Source organism: Phocoena sinus, chromosome 4 (genome assembly GCF_008692025.1).
Source record: "Phocoena sinus isolate mPhoSin1 chromosome 4, mPhoSin1.pri, whole genome shotgun sequence".
Classification (NCBI taxonomy): Eukaryota; Metazoa; Chordata; class Mammalia; order Artiodactyla; family Phocoenidae; genus Phocoena; species Phocoena sinus.
The window spans coordinates 89266462-89289269 of NC_045766.1; the positions used below are offsets into that span (position 1 = coordinate 89266462).

General features: G+C 34.8%; 1 protein-coding gene across 6 annotated transcripts in view; it reads right to left on the reverse strand.

Moving 5' to 3' along the window:
• Positions 1 to 22808, reverse strand: part of DZIP3 (DAZ interacting zinc finger protein 3) — a 119264-nt gene that overhangs the window by 95193 nt on the left and 1263 nt on the right. For 4 of the 6 annotated variants that reach the window (XR_004349735.1, XM_032631006.1, XM_032631010.1 and 1 more), the window contains exons 2-4: positions 10961 to 11062; positions 7280 to 7349; positions 3678 to 3833 (exon numbers count right to left, since the gene is read on the reverse strand). Coding sequence is in view for 5 of the 6 variants with exons in the window: in XM_032631006.1 (XP_032486897.1) it covers positions 3678 to 3833; positions 7280 to 7349; positions 10961 to 10992 (258 nt within the window). In the remaining variant the exon portion in view is untranslated. Of the gene's footprint in view, positions 1 to 3677; positions 3834 to 7279; positions 7350 to 10960; positions 11063 to 13532; positions 13633 to 22808 lie in introns of those variants that run through there. The other 2 variants (XM_032631007.1, XM_032631009.1) reach the window with 2 other exon arrangements.

Here is a 22808-nt window from a genome sequence, read left to right on the forward strand (position 1 = left end):
TCTCATAGCTGTAGGTCTGCATCTCTTAATCCCCTTCAGACAAAATAGATAACTATGGAATTTGTACTGATGTTTTTACGTTCATTCATGATTTTGGTTCTTTTTGCCTTCTTTTTTTTTGAACATTCTTACCAGGCATTTATCAATTTTATTGGTCTTTTCAAAAAATCAAGTTTTGGTTTAACTGACCTTTTCTAGTTTGTTTTATTCTATTTCATTAGTTTTAGCTATCTTTATTCTTTTTTCGCCTGTTTTTTAATTTGCTGTTCTTTCCTAAGCCTCTTGAATTTTATGTTTAGATGACTGACGGTCAACCTTGCTTCTTTTTCTATTATATGCATTTCAAGCTATAAATAATCCTTGCAACACAACTTTTATCTAATAACACAAATTCTGATGTATGTTTTTCATTCAGTTCCAAAATTTATCTAATGTCCAGTGTGCTTTCTTCTTTGATCTCTGGTTTAACTAGATTAGACGTATATATCTTAACTTAGGAACAATGGTTTTCTAGTTTATCTATCTGTAACTAATTTCTAAATTAATTGTACAGTTGTTAGAGAACATGCTCTGCATGTTCTGATGTTTTGAAGTTTGATGAGATTTGCTTTGTGAACTAGTATATGGTCAATTTTTGTAAATGTTATATGCATTTAAAAAGAATATACATTTTGTCACTGTTACACATATATAAGTCAATTACATCAAGTTTGCTACAGCTCTACTAATTTTGTGTTCAAGTTCTATTACTTATTAAGAGAGCTATGTTAAAATCTTCCACTGGGATTGCTGATTGGTCCACTTCCCCTTTAGTATTACCAACTTTTATTACACATAACATTTCTGAATGTATTTGGGTCTACTACTGGAATTTCTCTTGTATTTTCTACACTTGTCTGTAGAGCCAAGAGCAAGTAACATAATCTCTTAATTATTAGAGCTTCATAGTAAGTTTTTTTAAAAATTCATTTATTTATTTATTTTTGGCTGCGTTGGGTCTTCGTTGCTGCGCAAGGGCTTTCTCTAGTTGTGGTGAGCGGGGGCTACTCTTCGTTGCGGTTCATGGGCTTCTCATTGCGGTGGCTTCTCTTGTTGAGGAGCATGGGCTCTAGGCATGCAGGCTTCAGTAGTTGCAGCACACGGGCTCAGTAGTCATGGCTTATGGGCTCTAGAGCACAGGCTCAGTAGTTGTGGTGCACAGGCTTAGCTGCTCCGCAGCATGTGGGATCTTCCCAGACCAGGGCTCAAACCTGTGTCCCCTGCATTGGCAGGTGGATTCTTAACCACTGCTCCACCAGGGAAGTCCCCATAGTAAGTTTTAATATCAAAGTGGGCAAATTCCCAGCCCTTCTCTCCCACACTTCTCTTTCGTAATTTTCCTGGCTATTCTTCCCTTAATTTCCCTTTAGAACTAGCTTTTAGTAACAAAAACAAAAACAAACAAACAAAAAGAAACAACAACAAAAAATACCTTTTGTTATTTTTATTGGAATTATATGATATTTGTAAATTTTAATTTCAGGAAAATTGACTTCTCTATCACATTGTGTCTTCCTACATGTATTGCTTCCCATTCTGGTCTTCGTATCTTACCTTTAATAGAGTTTTAGAAATTTTTATTTATTGTTTAATATAAAGTATTGATTTCTAAACTTAGTGTAAAAAAATCAGTGTGTGGGGGTACTTACTAAAATGCACATTCCCAGACCTCCCCCCAGAGATTTTGATTCTTTAGGACTAGTATGAGGGTCAGATAGGCTCACGTAAGTGGCTTAGGAAAAACTGTGAGAAACACTAGTTTATATCTTGTATATTTCTTAAGTGTTTTCCTAGGTATTTTATCTTTTCTGTTACTATTAAAAATATTTTTCTTTCATTTTTACCTTCTAACTGGTATTGTTTATATATATAAAGGCTACTGGTTTCTATTTCTTATTGTGGTTTCTGGGTGATTTCCAAAAGATAAGAGGGAAATAGTGGCATTATTCCATCAATTTCAAACCAGAATTCATACTTGTGGTAAATTACCTCACTTAAGATTATAGCTGTATATAAAGTCTTTGGATATTTTTAGAGTTTTTTATATTTTTAATTATAATAGTATTAATTTGTTTCATGGAAATAATTAATGATATATTCTTTCACAGAAAAGGTAAATGTGGCCTTTTTAGGACACCTATGGTGTTCTGTCTCCGCTCCCCAATTAATTGTCACAAAGAGAAGATCATTTTCTTTAACTTTGGGAAACTCCATTAATTTACAAACTGATACCCATCTTGTGTTGAAAGTTTCACAACTTATTATCTAGAAAAACTATTTCTAAGATGCAAATTGACAATATATTCTCTAAAATATTTATCTCATTAAAAAATCCAGGTCGTATTATTTTTCTTTATATTTTACATTTTTGAAAAATCTGTCAGTATTTTACAAATTAGGAAAACTGAAAGCAGTTTCCTCTCCCAGAGTGGCATGTTGTGAGTTATTAGAATAAACACTAGACCTTATAGTCAACAGCTTATAAGCTACTAACCCACATTCCTATCATTATCCTTGAAAGGCTAGCATAAGCTTTATTTAATTAATAAAAGTCTAGAGTCAAAGCTGAAACCAAAGCCCTTCACAAGATATAAGATGGAGATGTCAAGACCTTAGTGGCACGTTATGGTAAAGAAAGAAAGGAAAGAAAGGAAAGAAAGGAAAAAAGGAAGGAAGGAAGGAAGGAAGGAAAAAGAAGGAAGGAAAGGAGGGAGGGAGGGAAAAAAGAAAGAAAGAATGAAAGAAAGAAAAGAAAAGAAAAGAAAAGAGTCATTGTAAAATAATAGGAAATACATATATTGATCTGTCCCCAGTTCCTGCCAATATTTGGTCTTTGACTCTGGTTCCAGACACAGAGCTCCTAAAACCCTTGGAATTTCCTGGATGATAGGAGTGTCTTTTGTTCTAGTGAGGTGACTCTCAGTGGGCTTCTGGATGGAGGCTTGGTCACCAGAAAGACCAAGCCATGATTAGAAGCTTGGAAATTTCAGCACCATACCCCAAAGAGGGAAGAGAGGCTGGAAACTGAATTAATAATTAATCATGCTTACATGATGAAATCTCCATAAAAATTCTAAAAGTATGGGTTTTGGAAAACTTCCAGTTTGCACATGCACATGCCAGGAGAGTGGTGTACCCCAACTCCAAAAGAAGAGAAGCTCCTGCACTTGAGACCCTTCCTTGCCCTATGTATATCTTCCTGTGATTGTTCAGCTGTATCCTTTATCAATCATATCATTTATCATGTAATAAACTGGTCAACGTGTTTCCCTGAGTTCCGTGAGCTGTTCTGGCAAATTACTGCACTCATGAGGGGTCATGGGAACCCCAATGTATAGCCAGTCAGTCAGAAGTACTGGGGCAACCTAGTACTGGTGATTGGCATCTGAAGTGGGAGCAGTCTTGGATTGGGCCCTTAACTTGTGGAGTCAGATGCTAACTCCAGGTAGACAGTGTCAGAATTGAATTGATTTGTAGGACACCCAGGTAACGCTGGAAAATTGACTGTTGTGGGACTAAACCCACACATCTAGTGTCAGAAGTGCTGTGAGTATGGCAGTAGTGTGAGAGTAAAGGAACACAGTGTATCATATACACAGACCTATACTTCTGCTCCAAATATCAAATTATGATCTTACCTGCATAGTTTGGAAGGAAAAATCTTCTTGTAAGAACTTCTTGATGTGAGGAACCACACCTTTTGGTAGAGTATTAATTGCATTCAATAACTTCTTCACTTCTAATAGCAGGTTAACAGGGACAAGATCAGTAGGTATGTTCTTTTCCTGTTTGTCCTAGAAGACATTATTAAAAATTTACACAATTATTCATGTTCTAATTTACTCTAATATTAAAACCAGCTAAAGTATTTTTTTAAAAAAAGTTCCTTTACATGCTATATGTAGATCACTCTGACAGACTACAATAAGAATAAGACATTCTCTCTGCTCTCAAGGAACTTACAACATAGCTGAAAGTTTAAGACTAAAACTCAAGAAGGTTTAATCTAAGGAAGGCCATCATACATGAATTTAAAAGTTATAAACAAAGCATAGATTCTAAGATGGGAATAATTATGTCTTTTTTTTATGGTGGTGGTATGGGAAACATGAATGATTTTAGGCTTAAATGTGAGTGAAGCCTTAAAAAATGGTTGCCCTTGAGAAAAACACAACATGTACTGAATTGGTCCATTTAAGGCATAAAAAATGCTAAGTTTAAAATATTAAATAGATTATTCTACAAAATAATATGAAAACTATATCCAACAGTGCTTTTTATGTTACGTGACTAATGTTTCAGCTACTAAACACAGCAATTTGAAAATGAATAGTTATAATACTTTAAATTATAAATAAATTAGTATAATATAATGATTCTACATATAATCTCAATTCAATCAGAGCCGAATAAATAGTAATAATCTTGGGACTTCAGGAACTGATCCTACAGACTTAATAAAGCTGTATTTAATGGTTAACTGATAGCTATATAGTCAAGTCTTGCTGGATTTTCTATTAACATTAATTGTGAGGAACGAATGGGCAATAGAAATGAATAAAGATCCTGGAACAGATGGATGATGGCCTTCCTTCAAACCTTAACAAGATACCACAGTCCTTACACCCTGCTGAAACTTTGGGAATATGAATATGTAGCCACTGACCTCTGTATATGAGAACAGACAGGTTATTACTGCGGAGGCCATGTAGAGTCACTGAAAACGCAAAATAGTCACTGGTGTGTGGTAACTGTGACTGCCTGGTTTCTAACAGACCTGGAACTACCCAGGAAAGTAACTAGGAACCAATAACGTCCACAGCAGGACTACTACTCTTCCTCTTCCTCCTCCTCTCCACTTCTGGTTTTGAGTCTTAAATTGAGATTCCTTCATTCCCAACAACAGCCTACAAACACATCTTACATTTTAAGGTACTTCATTATATTTACATCCAAAAATGTAGGAAATGTTAACAGTTTGCTAAATCTCAGTAAAGAGTATATAAGTGTTCCTTGTAGTAGTTTTGCAACTTTTCTGTAGGTTTGAAATTTTTCAAAAAGTTAAAAAAAAAAAGCTTCTAAAAAATAACCAAACAAACCTTTATAAAGAATGACCATTGTCGCACTGTTGGTGGGAATATAAATTGATACAGCCACTATGGAGAACAGTATGGAGTTTCCTTAGAAAACTAAAAATAGAACTACCATACAACCCAGCAATCCCACTACTGGGTATATACCCTGAGAAAACCATAATACAAAAAGAGTCATGTACCAAAATGTTCATTGTAGCTCTACTTACAATAGCCAGGACATGGAAACAACCTAAGTGTCCATCAACAGATGAATGGATAAAGAAGATGTGGCACATACATACAATGGAATATTACTCAGCCATAAAAATAAATGAAACTGAGTTATTTGTAGTGAGGTGGATGGACCTAGAGACTGTCATACAGAGTGAAGTAAGTCAGAAAGAAAAAAACAAATACCGTATGCTAACACGTATATATGGAATCTAAAAGAAAAAAAAAAGGTTCTGAAGGCCTTAGGGGCAGGACAGGTATAAAGATGCAGACGTAGAGAATGGACTTGAGGACACAGGGAGGGGGAAGGGTAAGCTGGGACAAAGTGAGAGAGTGACATGGACACATATACACTACCAAATGTAAAATAGATAGCTAGTGGGAAGCAGCTGCATAGCACAGGGAGATCAGCTTGGTGCTTTCTGAGAGGGGTGGGATAGGGAGGATGGGAGGGAGACACAAAAGGGAAGAGATATGGGGATATATGTATATGTATAGCTGATTCACTTTGTTATATAGCAGAAACTAACACACCATAGTAAAGTAATTATACTCCAATAAAGATGTTAAAAAAAAAAAGAATGACCATTGTCAATAGTTCATATATTTCAAACTAAAGGTCAATTCTGTAATCAAAAGTCATTGCAGAATCATCTAACACTAATTACCAAATTGATACACAAGTAAGATTATGGCATGAATAAAATTTTTTCAACAGGAACTACTATAAGCTTCATGTTTGTTAAATAATCTTATTATAAATACAATTTTAATTTTTAAGTTAGTTGTCAAAATATTTGATGCTCAATCCATTTTTGCAAAATAGATTTAGCATCTAAGCCAAATTAACGTTAAAGTTTCCACCCCCTTTCCCTCTGTATTCCGAAATCTGTATCTAGAAATGGCTTTTCTGGATCCAATCCCCTGGTCCAAGTATACATATTGAACATATTGTATTTCATCTGCAAAATTTTTTACAGTGATAACCTCATGCAGGTGAATACTATGGTTATTTTACGTTTATATATTTTTCTCCTCCTAAGTTACTGGATAACCTTTATTAACAAATGGACATCAATCATTATATAAAACTATGTGGAAAGTAAAAATTACACTAACAAGAACCTAACAAATACCTCTCATCCATCCTTCACTAAACATAAATACATGTGATATTCACAAACATGTGTCTGCATTTTTTTTTTTCGGTACGCAGGCCTCTCACTGCTGCGGCCTCTCCCGTCCGGACGTGCAGGCTCAGCGGCCATGGCTCATGCGTCCAGCCGCTCCGCGGCATGTGGGATCCTCCCAGACCAGGGCACGAACCCGTGTCCCCTGCAATGGCAGGTGGACTCTCAACCACTGCGCCACCAGGGAAGCCCTCTGTATTTTTTAATCTACCATAAAGTATATTGTCACTGGCAATAAAAGCTTTATATTAGTGTTTAATTCAGTTATTCATTTAGAACTGAAGGTTCTGATAGTAAAGATGATAAAAACAAGAAGAGAATTAACTTCAGAAAGAACTCAATGAAATGTCTTACTAAATAAAATTCTCTGTGTATGTTTTATTTCTATGTGTATAGTGTTCACTTTGTTTGAATTTTGCTTTCAAAAGACAAATAAGAGATTTCTTACAATTGATTGTGGGATGTTTCTGGGCAAGTCAATTCAATTATCTACTAATTTTAACCAACAGTTAGGATTGGTGTTTAGAATGATTTCTGGGCAAGTCAATTCAATTATCTACTAATTTTAACCAACAGTTAGGATTGGTGTTTAGAATGATAACTTTGAGACACAAATATCAATTATCAAAGAAAGATTTAGTGATGACCACTAAGGTAGGAAAATTTTTAGCAGATAATTAAATTGATTAGATTTAGCATTCTATTCTCATAAGGCATTAGTTAACTGACTACATTGTGTCTTACCAGTTGATCCGTTGATTTTTCTACCTTATTCTTGGTTTCCTCCTTAGCCTGCTCCTCCACAGGAAGATCCCTATTTTAAATGAAAAAGCATTATATTCAGAGCATCTCCTTACAAAGAACACAATTAAACTGTAATAGTAAAGAATCTGACATGCGAGTTTTTGCCCGAAAGTTTCAGAAGTGTAAATAATATGTACCAAAGACTGGTAATAGTGGTAGATGCCATATCTCTTTAGGAACTCAAGTTAAAGAAAAGAAATTATGCCATGTCCTTACTGGATAGTGGCAGAGAGAATACAAAGCTGATGTAAAAAATTTTTCATCTTTAACAAACACACAATAGACCAAAATAATGGGAAAAAATAACTTTATAGCACTGTTTCTCAATGTAAAGAAAAAAAAGGTTGCAAAGGTTGATGTTTTGATTTGTGTGTGTACGTGTGTGTGTGTGTGTGTGTGTGTGTGTGTGTGTGTGTGTGTGTGTTTATGAAAATAATTGAGGTCTGGAAAGGATCTATCTTACAGAGATCTTTTTTTTTTTCAGTTTCCTGGCATTGCAATTGCTCAGTTTTTCAAAATGGCTTTTTAAATTGAGGCAGAATATCATATTTAGAAATTATTAACTATTTTTATAAAAAGGAATAACAAGTTTTGCTTTTGACATGGGCTTGAAATGTGAACATATGCAGTATTATTTACTATATTGAAAAATTCATTTATAAAATTGCTTTTGCCTATATACAGCACCATGACACAGGATTCATAATAGAAGAACCATAACATAGGGTCATATATGATTTATATAATTTTCTTAATCCTATACACTAGCAGAGATAAACTGATGTGAGAAACTTATGTCAATTGATTGACTTATTCAGAATTGTACTTTGTAAATATTATCCTATTTTACTTCATATTTATGTACTCATTTGACAGACAATCATTTATCATTTACTATGTGCTGATTTTGTCAGGGGAAACTGAGACATAAACAATGCAGTATTGTCCACACAGTGAAAGTTTCAAACAAACAATATTTCACAGTATGAGTCTCAGTGCTCTTTAAAATGTCATGGTAAAGAGAAACCTGTTAACTGTTTTTTCCTACACTTCTAAGCCCCACTACAAAAAGGAACACAAGGAACTGTGTTATCAAGGAATGAAAAATACTGCAGCAGTATTCTGAAGCTTCTCCATATTTAAGAGTACAAATGGTACTCAAAATGGATACTCTACTTGCTAACTCCATTTCATGATAATTCACTCCTTAACCCAGTAGTTCTCAGTCCCAGATGCATATTAAAATCACCTGTGAAGCTTTGGAAATATCCAGATGTCCAAACTCTACTTCAGAGCTTCTTAATCAAACGTGTGGAACGTGAGCTTCTATATTTTCCATAGGTTCCATAACAAATTTTGATATGAAAACTTAATTCATCTGTACTGCCTCCCCAACACTGAAATTGCTCTAGTAAAAGTTGCTAATGAAATCGTATCTGCTACTACAATAGCTTTGTCTTAGCTCTTCAATCTACCTAGCTTTTCTGCATTACTTAACATTATCCATCATATACTCCACCCCTCCTTGAAAACCTCCACATCCTTCGCTGCTATTGGTTCTTCTCCTAGCCCCTTCAGCTGTCCACTTCTCAGTTTGTACCACTGGCTATCTCTCTTCCTTTCATTCACCTTATTCATCTATTATTTTAATAATATTTAATATAGAACTGCTTACATTAACACTATCAAACCATGCTCCCCATGTATTAGAACAGGAAGGTACATCAGTGGTCATATATGGCAGGCTACTTTATTTTGTAGATGGGTAAATTAATGCCCAGAGAGGTCATACACTAGAAAGCAGCAAAGCTAAAACTAAGTGCAAGACTAGTATTTTTCTTTTGCTATTCTGCTACATTTACCACCTGTGTACTTTATTCTGCTGCTGGGAGAAGCTGAAATTTTGGTATAACAATATACCTGAAATATTGAATATATATAGTATACAGTAATGTTCCATTTTTAGCCCTCTTTTTTCTTAGTACATTTTCTACTTAAATTAATCTCATTTATGCCCATGAGTAAACATTCCTAGATAGGATTCAGGTCCTTCTTATTGAACTGCCTTACCTTCAAGTCTCTAGCCCAATATTTGACATAAAGTAGGCACTCAAATAGTTATTGAATGAATAAATATAAAAACAAATAAATGAGCAAACTTCCATGAACTCAAATAGCACCCCATTCTAATGATTCACAAATCTATTTCTGCAGACTTAATCATTCTTTGATGCTACAGCTACACATTTCCTTCCACCTACTCGACAATCTCCATAAGAATATCTTAGCGACACCTCAATCTGGCTCATGTCCAAAGCTGAACTCATTATCTGTCCTCTCTTACTTTCTCAACGCACATTAAACCTGTCTCCTTTTGTGATCCTCATATTAGCTAATGTTACATATTTCCTTCTGGTCATTAGAAACTTTCAAACCAACTCTACTACTCTTTTGCCCCTTTTCTCACATTTAAGTAGTCAAAGAATTCTGTTGATTCTAGTTCTGTAAATCCTTCCTCTCTTACTATTTACTATTCCTATCATACAAGCCTTCATTAACTACTTCCTGAGCTATTACAATTGTCATATCTTGTCATCCTTCCCACTATCAACAGAGGTAGTCTTCCCAAAATACAGTGTAAAATTTCATTTCTCTTCTTCAAATGTCAATGGCTCTGTACAAAATAAAGCTAAACTCCTTACCAGGAGTCAAAATGCTCCCCAAGAATTTATCTTAAATACTTTTTCTTGCTGTTTCCTCAGCCAAATGACCTCCCATCTGCTCTGTTTCTACACCCATCAAAAGCCACCTTTATCCTTTAAAGTTCAGTTCGAATGTCACCTTGTGGAAACCCACTGAACCCCACTCAATAATTATTGTTCCTTTCTATATATAGCCACAGCATTTCTACTATAACACTTAGGCATGCATTTTGCCTAAAGATAAAATAACTTTTTATATATCTTCCTACTATATTATAATTCTCTCTCAGTACACACATTTTGTCTTAGTCTTTATTCCCTAAGTACAATGGAGGTAAGTAAATACTTGTAAAACAACACATTGCTTATTATATGAGACAGTGAAAGGTGGCAAGGAGATCTTCAATACTAACCTGCTCTTTAGTATTATATGGGAGAGGTACAAGCAGGCTGAACTTTCCCTAATTTGAGGGGACAGATTGACATTTAGCCTACGCCCAGTTGAACCACTCAGTAGTCTTCTATGTTACGCTTAAGTTACCTTCTATAAAATGGGAATAATAATAGTATCCACCTCACTGAGCTGTTATGAAGTTTATATAAGTTAATGTTGGTAAGTCTATGTAAGTGCTTGTTAAATGATAAATAAAACATTACTTTGTTGAGAATGGCCCAGGTGTGGCAAACTATGGTACATCTTTCAATTCTTAGCTATGTACCAGGGTGTGGTCCTTAGAGAAATTTTCTAAAATTAGATTTTACCCAGTTTACATCCCCCACTAATCAGAATTGCTACATTGTCTTGAAACATAAGGGTATCTCATTCACACTAGCTTCCCAAAGTTATGTGAAAAAGACCAATGTCGTGTCTTCAAAATGCAACAACTGCAGTTGGTTTTTTTGTCAACCCATCCCTTACCTCACAAAAAGTTCTTCTGGTAGAGAATCCATGCTGCACAATATTCTCTTGCAAGTCTTACTCCAAAGCTTGCAGACTGACTTTTACGACTGCTGTTTAAAGCTGTAAGGAAAGTAATACTTTTAGTGGGAAGGTAGAAGGATTTCATTCTTTCTTCCCACTATCTAAATAGTACATAATCATTAAAGAAAATTTTGAAACTGCTATAAAACAAAAATCACAGTTTCATCATCCAAACATAAATCACTACCTATATTTTAATATACTTAATATTTTCCAAGCATAGATATATCTTACCAATTTGTAATCATATCGAATAGGGAATACTCAACATTACATTTTTCACCACTGAACACTATATCAAAAGCATCTTTCATGTTATTTTATACTCCTAGTAAACATTCTCAATGGCTACATCACAATTGGTTGACTAGGGTTTCCTTGCCCATTTCCTTACAGTTGGACATTAAGATTGTTTCCCATTTTTTTCATTATAAATTAGTATTGTGATAAACTACACTGCCTATGAAGGCTTTTCTATATTTATGATTAATTCCTTACAGTAAATTATCAGAAATAGAATTCCTAGGTCAAAAGACACAAATATTTTAGGCCTCTAGGTGCATATTGCTAAATGGCTTCCCAAATGGTTTGTAATAATGTATTTCCCAGAGGTATAAGAAGTTTCTCTTTAACACAATCTTGATAGCACTCATCGTTTTATTTTCTTTTAGTCTAAAAATAACATTTAGCTACTTTTTCCAAAAATTGTATGATTATCTATCCATCTCCATTAATAAGAGAGGTGGGATGTAAAGAACTCTTGCATATTTTCTAGTTCAGATATCAATGGATGTTGTGGATATTTCCTGAAAGAAAAAAAAAATACTGAGGCAAAATAAATGAAAACAAAGAGGAATAGTGTATTATTAGCATATCTATTTATTTATATTGCTATCTATTTAACTACCCCAAGACCAATTCTTCTAAAATTAGTTCCATTTGATCTCTTTTGCTGAGAGTTCAAGCCTCTAAACTCCATTGCCCTCTGTTAGACTGACTTCCCTTTCTGATCCCACTGTACATAAGCCAGGAAGTGTTAGAGTGAAAGTAGGTAAAACTATTGCTTGGTGCTCTGGGGCAAAGAAAGAAATGATGAGAAAAAAGAAAAGAAAGTGGCAGCAATAGCATAAATAAAACAGACCTAGAGTGCCTTGCTGCCAAGCACAAGACTGGATAAAGTTTCTCATTTGTTGCCTCTAGACTGCTTATTTATTTCAATAACTGGGTAGCCAGTTTCTCTAACAGCATATTAATATACACCCATAAATTAGATTGATAGAGCTTTTGGAGGCCCATTACTAAAAGGCAATTCAGCAGAGGTAATTCTTAAATCAAGAAACTATATTCCACAAGATCATTTGTAAGTCACCTGTTAAGAATTCAGATTGTATTTACTCAAAGGAACATTGTTTTAAATGAGGCCGAGTCTCCCAAAAAGTCAGAAAAAGCCAAAAACACACAGAGGGGAAGAAAGAACTGTAGGACCTGAACCATCCTAAGCCTTTAGGGTTGAGTATCCTATCATTAACAAACTTATGGGGAGGGGACAACTCAGTTCCTGGTGTTAAGGGCTAAAAGAAGTTCTGAGGGGATCATTTGAAAAACAAGTATTCCTAATCATGATACTAGCTATTTTCTGTATTTGACTCACATCAGCTCTCAGTTACACAGAAAGGCTGGAGAAACAAGGGTAATTCTCCAACAATTCAATGTTAGCTGATACTTCTTAATCAAAACACAAGTGCAAAGATTCACACACACAGACCCACACTAAATTCCCTCATTTAAAATGGAGCTTTCTAACACCTCTTAGTTTCTTACTCATCCCTAATAAAACACTTCTTGCTGTCAGTATGAATATAATTCACCTATTCAGAATCTAGTTCTGTACATTATTTTGTACTTTTAGTCTTATTTTAAAAACTCAGTATACAAAGTCATATGCCTATTAAAATTTGCATTCTCTATTCAAATACTGTTGAAATATACAACCTAGAGCCCATAATGAAGCAGAGAGAGGTTGGACAAACCTTGTTATTCTTTCACACTAAATAATAAAGCTGTATAGAAAAGGGCATAGCTTTGATAATTGTAGGATTGTGATCAAACTTTTTCTTTTATGGTTTCCTTAACCTCCCTGGTTATTTTAATAAAAAGTAACAGGCATTATTTCATAGCCAGAGCATACAAACGTGTGCCTTTTCCAGACAAAACAATCCTCTCATTTTGAGAATTTAAAAGCTCAGACATGGATAATTCCCCTTCTAATAAGCTCTCCTTCATTTAGTAGCTGTTTGCACAGATCACAGTGAGGCCGAAGAGAAAGGAGGAAAATCCTCTGGCAACAAGGCAGAGAGGATGGAAGGCCTATACTAAGCTATTCAGTGTTCAGCTTGAAAAAGAAAAGGATATAAAATTAATTAATCAATAAATCAGAAGCTATTTGGATCCGAATTAAGAGTTAAGAAAGGCTAATGGCTTTCTTTTTCAGCCTGCTTTAAAATACAACCTGATGTGAATCTCTGTGATGAAGTTTTCCAGAGGAGGATCATCAATCCCATCATTTCCCAGAAGCTGAGCTGATATGTGTGGCAAGCCCTACCGGCAACAGCGGCAGCAGTAGCACTTTACAGCCTCTGCTGGGAATGAAGGTGTAAGTGCCTAGCAACAGAAAGGAAGCAGCCAGCCTGAATCGTTACCACTGTATTTCTGAAATAATCTGAAGCCCTTACCATTCTAGAAGAGGCTGAAGGAAACCTTTAAAATCAGTGTTAACATGGGAGAAATGGTGAATCCAGTTTCCCCTGGTGTATTCATTTCAATAGACTTTCCCTGTCAGCAGGAAACTTAACATTTACTCTGCCTTCCTGGAATTGAGAAACAGCTCTTCCGCAGGAACTATTCAGGTTCTGGCTGGTTGATCACAGGGCAAGTTAAAGTTCAGTGTCAATTTACAGCACACCTTTATCCACCAACCAAAATGATTTTATCTGCAGGCTGTTTTACTGGTTGAAAAATAAGGTACTGCCATCCATTTCTTGAAACAGTAAAATACCTTTCTTACTGCTCCCTCTGAGCTTCCAGTTACCACTTTTCCTCTTACCTAATGAAATTATAACAAGCTTTTTTTAAATTGTAAAGGCTTTTCTTTCCCTACTTTTAAAGCTGTTCATATTCACATCAAAGTAGGCACAGCTCTTGTTTACAATTTTTCAATCATTCATTTAAACATTTACCTTGTAGCACTCCTGTCACCTCCCTAAACTGTATATTATATAAGTACATTGCCTTTAAATCCACTCAAATGATCATCTTAAGTCACCTGACCAAGTTAGAGGCTCTAATTGGCCAACAAGATTACATTTCAATGTGTGGGTGATGTTCCATGGTCCCATGAATTTGCTACTCTTGTCAGCTCTGGCACTTACATATCACACAATGCCAGGTGGGAAAAGTGAAAAGTATCAGTGTAAAAAACAGTAAAAATAAAGTTTGCTTTTCTCAGTGCTACTAGCTTGAAAACAAAATAATATACTTGGTATTTTTCAGGACAGGAGTCCAATTATTGAGAACTTTCCTTATGCCAAATAAATCAGGGTTTCTTGGCACTATTGACATTTGGGCTGGATAAATCTTGGTTATGCAAAGTTATCCTATGCATTTTTAGGATGTTTAGCAACATCCCTAGCTATCCAGTAGATGACAGTAGCAACTATCTCCCATCTCTCAGCCCCACTGTGACAAGCAAAAATGTCTCCAAATGCTGCCAAATGTCCTCTAGGGCACAAAATTCTCCACTGTTAAGAACTACCTGACTAAATGAACTAGTTAAAATGAAAGGTTAATTAAAAGAACATATAACAGATTGTTTTCAGCAATAAAAATAGGACCATCCTGTTATTAGGTATCATGTATTATATAAACACAACAAATCATTTGTCTACAAGAAAGAAAAATGACAAAGTATCTCATTTAGTTTCCATCAATGTCAAAAGTAAGTTGAGAGGATGCATAGAATTGGTAGTTAAGAGCACAGAGACATTGGAGCCAGTCTGCAAGGGTATGTAAGTCAGCTAAGACACATACTTGCCATGCAACCTTGTGTGGAATTAACATCTCAGTTTCCTCATCTGAAAAATGTGGATAAAGATTATCCATGCTTCACAGGGTTGTTGTGAAGAGTAAATGTTTAAAACATGTAATTGAACAGTACCTGGCACATAGTAAGGACTAGGTAAGTGTTGCTATCATCATCTTGATTTAATTTTGTTTAAATTTGTGGCAAAATTAGTTCACTTTTCTTACAATTCTCTACCTTAGAGAAAAGCTATTGTATGAAAAGGAATGGTAATAATGAGACTTTAAGAATTGGGACAAAAAATTTTTTCAAATATATCCCATATGGTACAAATGGCAGCTTAGTTTGCATATGTTCAGCACTTTGCATTTTTCACATCAGCACATATTCATCTGCCATATTCTTTAAACTGCATAATATGCCGTTGTTAAAAATTTATCATTTTACCAGACCACAATTGATAAATACATCATATCCAGTTTGTGTGTGTTTGTGGGTTTGCTTTTTTTTGCTATGATAAACAAAGTTGCAATAAACAATCTTGAACATGCAACTTGGTAAAATTTTAAAATCTATTTTAAAAGCTGAATTTACTATTTCAGCACTGAATTAAATGTACTCCAGAAGTTCATGGGTCTGTTAATAAAGAAAACCCTGATAATGCTAGTTATCGCTTCTGCTAGATTTTACCAAAAGAATTCCAAAACACTCCTTAAAGTTGAGATGTGAGATGTTTTAGCTACATATGAGAAGTACAGTAACCAGTTCAAGGCTGAAAAAAATATGAAGAGGACATTTTCTAGGAATAACTCAAGACATTTTGATGGGAGTTCCTTAAAACCAAACTTTTAACCATTACTGATCTGACTATATCTGCTAGCCAAGCAGCAACAGCCATTCTCGATAGCTTTGAAAGGAGTAAAGCAGGTGTTCTATGGCTCTAGCACTCTCAAAGTCTATTTCTCACATGTTAGATAGATGCAGGTAAACAAGAAGGGCTAGGGCCATCAGGTTAAACTCAAAGAATAACAGGTTGAGGTTGTACCATTAGTTTATCAGCTGTGTGAAGAATAGGCGAAATATACTGATTATTTCATTTTCTAATTTTCCATTAATTTCTTCCATTTTGTATTTGTTTAGGTTCTTGGCAAGGCCTCAAAATGAACATACCTAGGCAAGGGAGGCCAAAACACTATTTTCCCACAAGGAAAAAATACATAGTTTGCTTAAGCAAACTCCAGGACTGAGAGACAATGGTTGGAAAATCTTTGCAAAAGTTATCAGAAACCAAACATATTTTCTGCCCCAAAATATCAGGGTACTCACTGTCCATCTCAGCTCTTGCTATTTAGCAAAGATCATTGTTAGCATTATCTGGCAGTTTATACCAGGAAGCAAGAAACTTGCAATGCATACCCAATGCCCCATATTTATAAATCTGCCAATATAGGCAACATCCTTGCCAAAATTAGCATCTTGTCTGAAGCAGGTATTTGATTCTCTTCAGATCTATTCAGTCACTATTCCTGGACTTACACAAGCAAACCTACAGAATATATACATTAATTTGTTAAAAATATATGGAATGTATTGTACCTACAAAAATATGCACAGGTTAGAATTTACCCGAAAAAAAGTTCCAACTATTAAACTACCCATCAGTTTCAGGTTATTTACAGATAGCACTGCCAAAACCATGCTGTTCAAAAATGTAGCTTGGACTGTTAGAAGGACCATATGTTACCCCTAAGCAAATTCTCCAAAAGCGGAATATTTTCAGCAATTTAAAAATATTATGTTGTCATAACAGTTGTTAGACAATAATGGGAAAAAAAGGAAACAAGACAGAATGTAAAGACATGACACGTGGAGATGATAATCAAGAATGGAATGGAGAATACAATATGTACTTGACTCTCCCACCAATGACCCTACCCAAATCCAACTTGATTCTCTGTCAAGGTTAAAGATTTTGGAGAAGTCCCCAATTTTTTTGATCACATACTTCTAAAGCAGTAAATTCTGAAGATATATGAATACACTGAAAATATATGAATAGCAATTCATTTATGCTATTCATGCTATTGTAGGTACTACTATAATATAAAATAAAAAAGAATGAGATTAAAATAAGCAAAAAGGGGCTTCCCTGGTGGCACAGTGGTTTAGAGTCCGCCTGCCGGTATAGGGGACACGCATTCGTGCCCGGGTCTGGGAAGATCCGACATGCCGCGGAGCGGCTGGGCCCGTGAGCCATGGCCGCTGAGCCTGCGCGTCCGGAGCCTATGCTCCGCAACGGGAGAGGCCACAGCAGTGAGGGGCCGGTGTACCGCAAAAAAAAAAAAAAGCAAAAAGTAAAGTTCTAATATTTGTTCCCACACCCTAACAGTCAGTTTCACAAATCTCAGGTGTGCATATTCTACTTTGGACAGCCCTGTCTCAGAAAATGACTTCACATTTTAATTCAGGAAACAGATATATACCCATTTCATGAACTTGATAATATCTATTTCCTAAAAGACTAGAAATTTTTAAATGAGATATGCAAAGGGCCCTGCTCTGCACAAAGGAGGCTTTCAACAAATACTAGTTATAATTAAAAATGATTACCATACCTTAACTTAAAATAAAAGCATGTCATTTTCATCTTTACTTATCTGTAAAATTAGATTCAGAAACAATGGATAGTACCTTTCTTTTTTAAAAGGAAAACTTCTGATTTGGGGATACGAAATTAGATGTGAAAATGCGGGATAAAACATTTACCCAAATTATCCAAACCTAGTATTCTTAATCTAGAGTTGAAGTCTGTGGAATGTACATTAAAAAATCATGAACTGTCTGAAAAGTAAGAAAGTTAATTTCATGGTTTGGCAAATTAGCTTAATCATAATACTTGATAGTTGGGAGAGAAAACAGGAAGAAGAATAATTACAAAGGGAGAATAATTTTGGTTTATTTAGGTTTTCTGGCTTTGTGATGAAGGTTAACATTTCTGAAAATTCAGAGTTGACATTAACTGTGCAGACTGTTTCCTGGCTCTGTATAAAGGGTAAACTCAACTTAATATTAGTACATATTTGAATTGTTTTAACCATAGTGGGGACACAGTATCCAAATGACCCCATGCCTAGACCTCTGCCAATTTTCTACCACTTATTTCTTTGCCTTGAATCTTTGGAACCTGGGCCAATGGAATTTCTGTTCTGCTGTTTATGCCTATTGAATAAGCTCTTAGTTTTAGATTTGGCCTCATGCCCTCACTAGCATGGAATTCCCAGAGTCAGGAAAATTTTTTTCTTTTTCTAAATCCCCTGCTACATCCCCAGTGCCTAGTACCTGGCGTACTTTAAGCAAGCAATATTAATTTAAAGAATGAAGCCACCCATCCTTCTGCATAGTTCAAGGCCTCTGAAGGCAGAAGTAAAGAGTGAACCTGTATGTAGATTAAGACTTCCTTCTTTGTTGACCTAGAGTCTTCTTTTAGAAGTCAAAGCAGCCCAGATACTGCAGCTAAGATGGATCCCTACAGACAACCGTGGGGTCAAGATAGGTCGCCTGTCCTCCGGCAACTACTTCTCAGTGTTTTTTATTGGTTCTTCACATCTCTCCAACCTCTAAATACTTAAGTACTTTGGGGTTCAGTCTTTTCTATCCTACTCACCCTATATCCTTTAGTCTCCAGGCTTTAAACTTTTATCTCTGGCCTTGACCTCTCCCTTAACTACAAATAATATACTCAACAGCCCAATCAATAGCTCCCAGATGTCTAGTAGACACCCTGTCATAACTGAAATTGAGCTCAAGATATCTCCCCTACCCCACAAAACAGCTAAAGCAGAGCTACCCAGCCAAGTCATGCCTTGATCAGACTAACTGCACTCAACCCACAGACCAAGAAATAAATGTTCATGGTTTTAACCACTGAGTTTTGAGGTGATTTGTTATGCAGCAAATACTGATCAATACTCCACCCTAACTAAAATTGCAGTTCTCCATCCTGACTCTGATATTTCCTATCCCCCTTCCCTGTTTTTTCCTATACTGCACTTATTACTAACGTTAATATATTTTACTTATATCTCTTTTTTTTTTTTGCTATATCTCCCATTAAAATAAAAGATCTACTTGGGTAGACATTTTTTGTCTATTTGATTCACTGCTGTACCCCCAGAACATAGAAAGGTACATGCCACTCAAGCTAGCATTAAATATATGGTGGGTAAATGAATTAACAGTCAGCTCTGTGTTCACACCTCTGATACAATTCCCTTAGTACAATATTCAGTATTCTACAAACTCTGCACATTCATCAAAAACACAGTTCATGACACATACAGTTCATGATACATACAGTTCATGAATCATACAGTATGATTTATCTAATATGACTTAAAACCTGGTAATGAGACATTAAAAAATTCCATTTTACTATTCAGCATTGAAGATATGCTCTTTTAAAGTTTTCCCAGAAGAAATAAAGGAGCTTCCCAGCCCTTGAGTTGTAAGCTCCTAAGCAAATTTTGCTTAACTCCCTTAAATGTGTTTCCTGAACTATAAATTAGGAAAAATACCTACATCAAATACAAAGAGCAGACAGGAATACAAATGTACAAAGAAGAGGGATTTCATGCCACTCCTTGATGAAGGAATTGGATACTTAATATTTTGCCTTAAGAAAATATTATGTGTTCCTACAGCATTCTATTTCTCTTGAAAAGCACTTATTCTGGTTTGCTACTTTCCCAACAGACTCTAAGACCTTTGAAAAATAACTAGCATTCAGTGAATATTTGATAAATGAATATTAGCATTTAAAAAATATTTACCAGAATGATTAAAATAATTAAACTTTTTTTAACTACAATGCGGATGCTCACTTTAGCTACTGTCTTTTTAAATTTTTCTGGCATGAATAATCTTTAATAAAAAAATATAGTATGGAAATATACTAAGTTTTCAACTTTTAAAAAATTATAAAAGGAACAAATAAAAGAAAAATATATTTATATGGATGAAATTTTTCAAGATAAAAGTAAAATTAGTGATTCTGAAGAAAAAAAAAATTAATAAAACCAAAATTGCTTCTTGAAAAGCTGAATAAAATAGACAAACCCCTGGAAAGCCCCACTAAGAAAACAGATAATATTATAATGAAAATGGAAATTCAAATCTACAAAGAAGAGATTAAGAGAATTATTGTATACTGATGTAACTTTACATCAATAAATTTTCAAATTTAGAGAAATAGTTGGTATGCTAAAAATTTTTATTTCCAAAGCTAACACAAGAAGATAGAAAAAATCATCAGATCAATAACCATATTACAAATTCAAATATTTTCTAAAGATCTACCACTAAATAAGCTATCAAGCTTGATTTTATAGGCCAGTTGTACATAATCTACAAGGATCAAATGATTCTATTTGATTCTCATTATTCTACAGCATAGAAAAAAGGATGGAAAATTTCCAATTCGTTTTTCAAAAGTAACATACAATCCAAATTCCAGAAGAGTGAATAAAGAAAATTTATTTTAAATTCTCCCAAACATAAATATAAAATCCTGAATAAAATATCTGAAGCATAGCAAATATAAGGTTTGCTACTACTTCTTGTGTGACCTTGGGTAATTTACTTCACCTCGCTCTCAGTTTTTTCCATCTGTAAAATGAAGATCATAATAGTACCTAAAGCATGACACTATAAAGATTAAACAGTTAAGTTCTTAGAACAGTGCTTGGCACATGGCAAATGCTCAATATGTGTTAGCTATTATTATCCTAAAAATAAAATCAATATAATCCACTGCATTATCATTTTAAAGGGAAAAATAAGATATATAAACATTTAATAATTTTTTTAGCAGACATTTCAGCAAATCTTTAAATAAAACTGGTATAAAGGGCAATCGCCAAAACATTTTAAAGAATATTTATCTCACGCCAATAGCACAAATTATACTAAGTGTTAAAATACTGGTCATTCCCATTCAATTAAGTAATAAGACTACGATGTTCAATATCATTATGATTATTCCATACTTTAAAGATTACACTAATGAAATAAAGTATAAGAACAAATATTGGAAGGGATGAAATTATTATTTGCAGATGATATATAGCTAGAAAATCTAAGAGAGGAAGCAAAACTGAATCAATGAGGAATTTTAGTCAGTAGGCTGGATAAAAGATATACCAAAAGTCAGTTTCTCTTTTAACAGTAGCAATAACAAATAAAAAATTTATAGGAGAAAAAGAGAACCCACTCACAGTAACAAAAATTATATAATACCCAGGAATAAATTTAACGAAAATGGTACAAGACTATATGATAAGCTATACTAAATTTCATTGAACATAAAATACAACCTGAATACTTAATATTGACTACCTCAGCAGTTTCTATATCTTCTCTATCACCCAACCTAGAAACTTGGAATCCCTTCTGGTTTCATCCCTCTCCTCACTCTTCACATTTGAAATCAGTCACTAAGTCCTGCCTATTTCACTTCATATATATTTCTCAAACTTGTCATCTTTTTGCTCTCCACTTCAATTATCTCAGCTATCCTTTGGAAAGATTCCAGTATATTAAATATTCTCCCTACTTCTGGTCTTATCCTCCTCAGAATCATAGCCTGTCTAGCTACCAGGGTAATCAATCTAAAACACAAGCCTAACTAGATTAGGCCCCAGTTTAAAACCAGAGATCACCACTGAATTCAGGATGGAGTCCAAGCTCAAGGTTAATAAAGCCTTCAGTCATTTGGACCCAGCTTCGTCTCCTTCTCCTCCTTTCCCATCTTTTTGTGTCTTAAAACATGGCTCTGTTTCTCATATTAGGATACGCAAGTATCTCCGACAAAAGATACTTCTCACAGCTACCACAAGTGGTATATCCTACTAAATTTACATCAATTTTTGGTGAAGATTTTTTGAGAAAGACCTTATTTTACATTAAAATAAATACGGAACAGATGAAAAATTTGTGACTGCTCAAGTTAAAATGCAAGATTTCGAAGAAAGATGGCACTTAACAGCAAACAGCTTTGACCCTTTCCCTCAGGTCAAAATGGGGATAATCATGATACGTTTGTCATTATTAGTGAAAAATCTGACACTGCCAAACTGCTATCACTGTATTTGCCAAGGAACTAAGATGTAACTAATACTTGCTGAGAACATAACTATGCCAGGCAACTGTTCTAAATTTTTCGTTGGTTAACTCATTTTATAATAACTTGACATGATTTCATCTCTACTACTCTCACACTTGCTCTCTACTCCAGCCATAGTGGTGTCCTTGCTGTTCCTCACACACATTCTCAGGCTCCCATTTCAAGGCCTTTGCCCTTGCTATTCTATCTAGAAATCTTTCCCCTTGGAGAGCATAGGTCTCTTTTTCAACTCCTTGTAGTACTGATATTTCCTCCAATGTTGTTTTCTCTATCCTGACCTCCCATTTCCCTTCCTTTTAACCATAACTCTAGAAGAATAATTCTCTTTTTTCTCCATCTCGCTTTCTTTACTGTGCTTGTTATTTGTTTTTCTTTCCCCTATCAGAAGGTAATGGTAGGATTTTTGTTCTATGACAATAGGATTTTTACGTTATTCACTGAATCTAGTGCCTAGACCACTGCCTAGCACATTCTAGGCTCTAATTATTTACTGAAGGAACAACTTTATGAAACAGATACTACTGTTA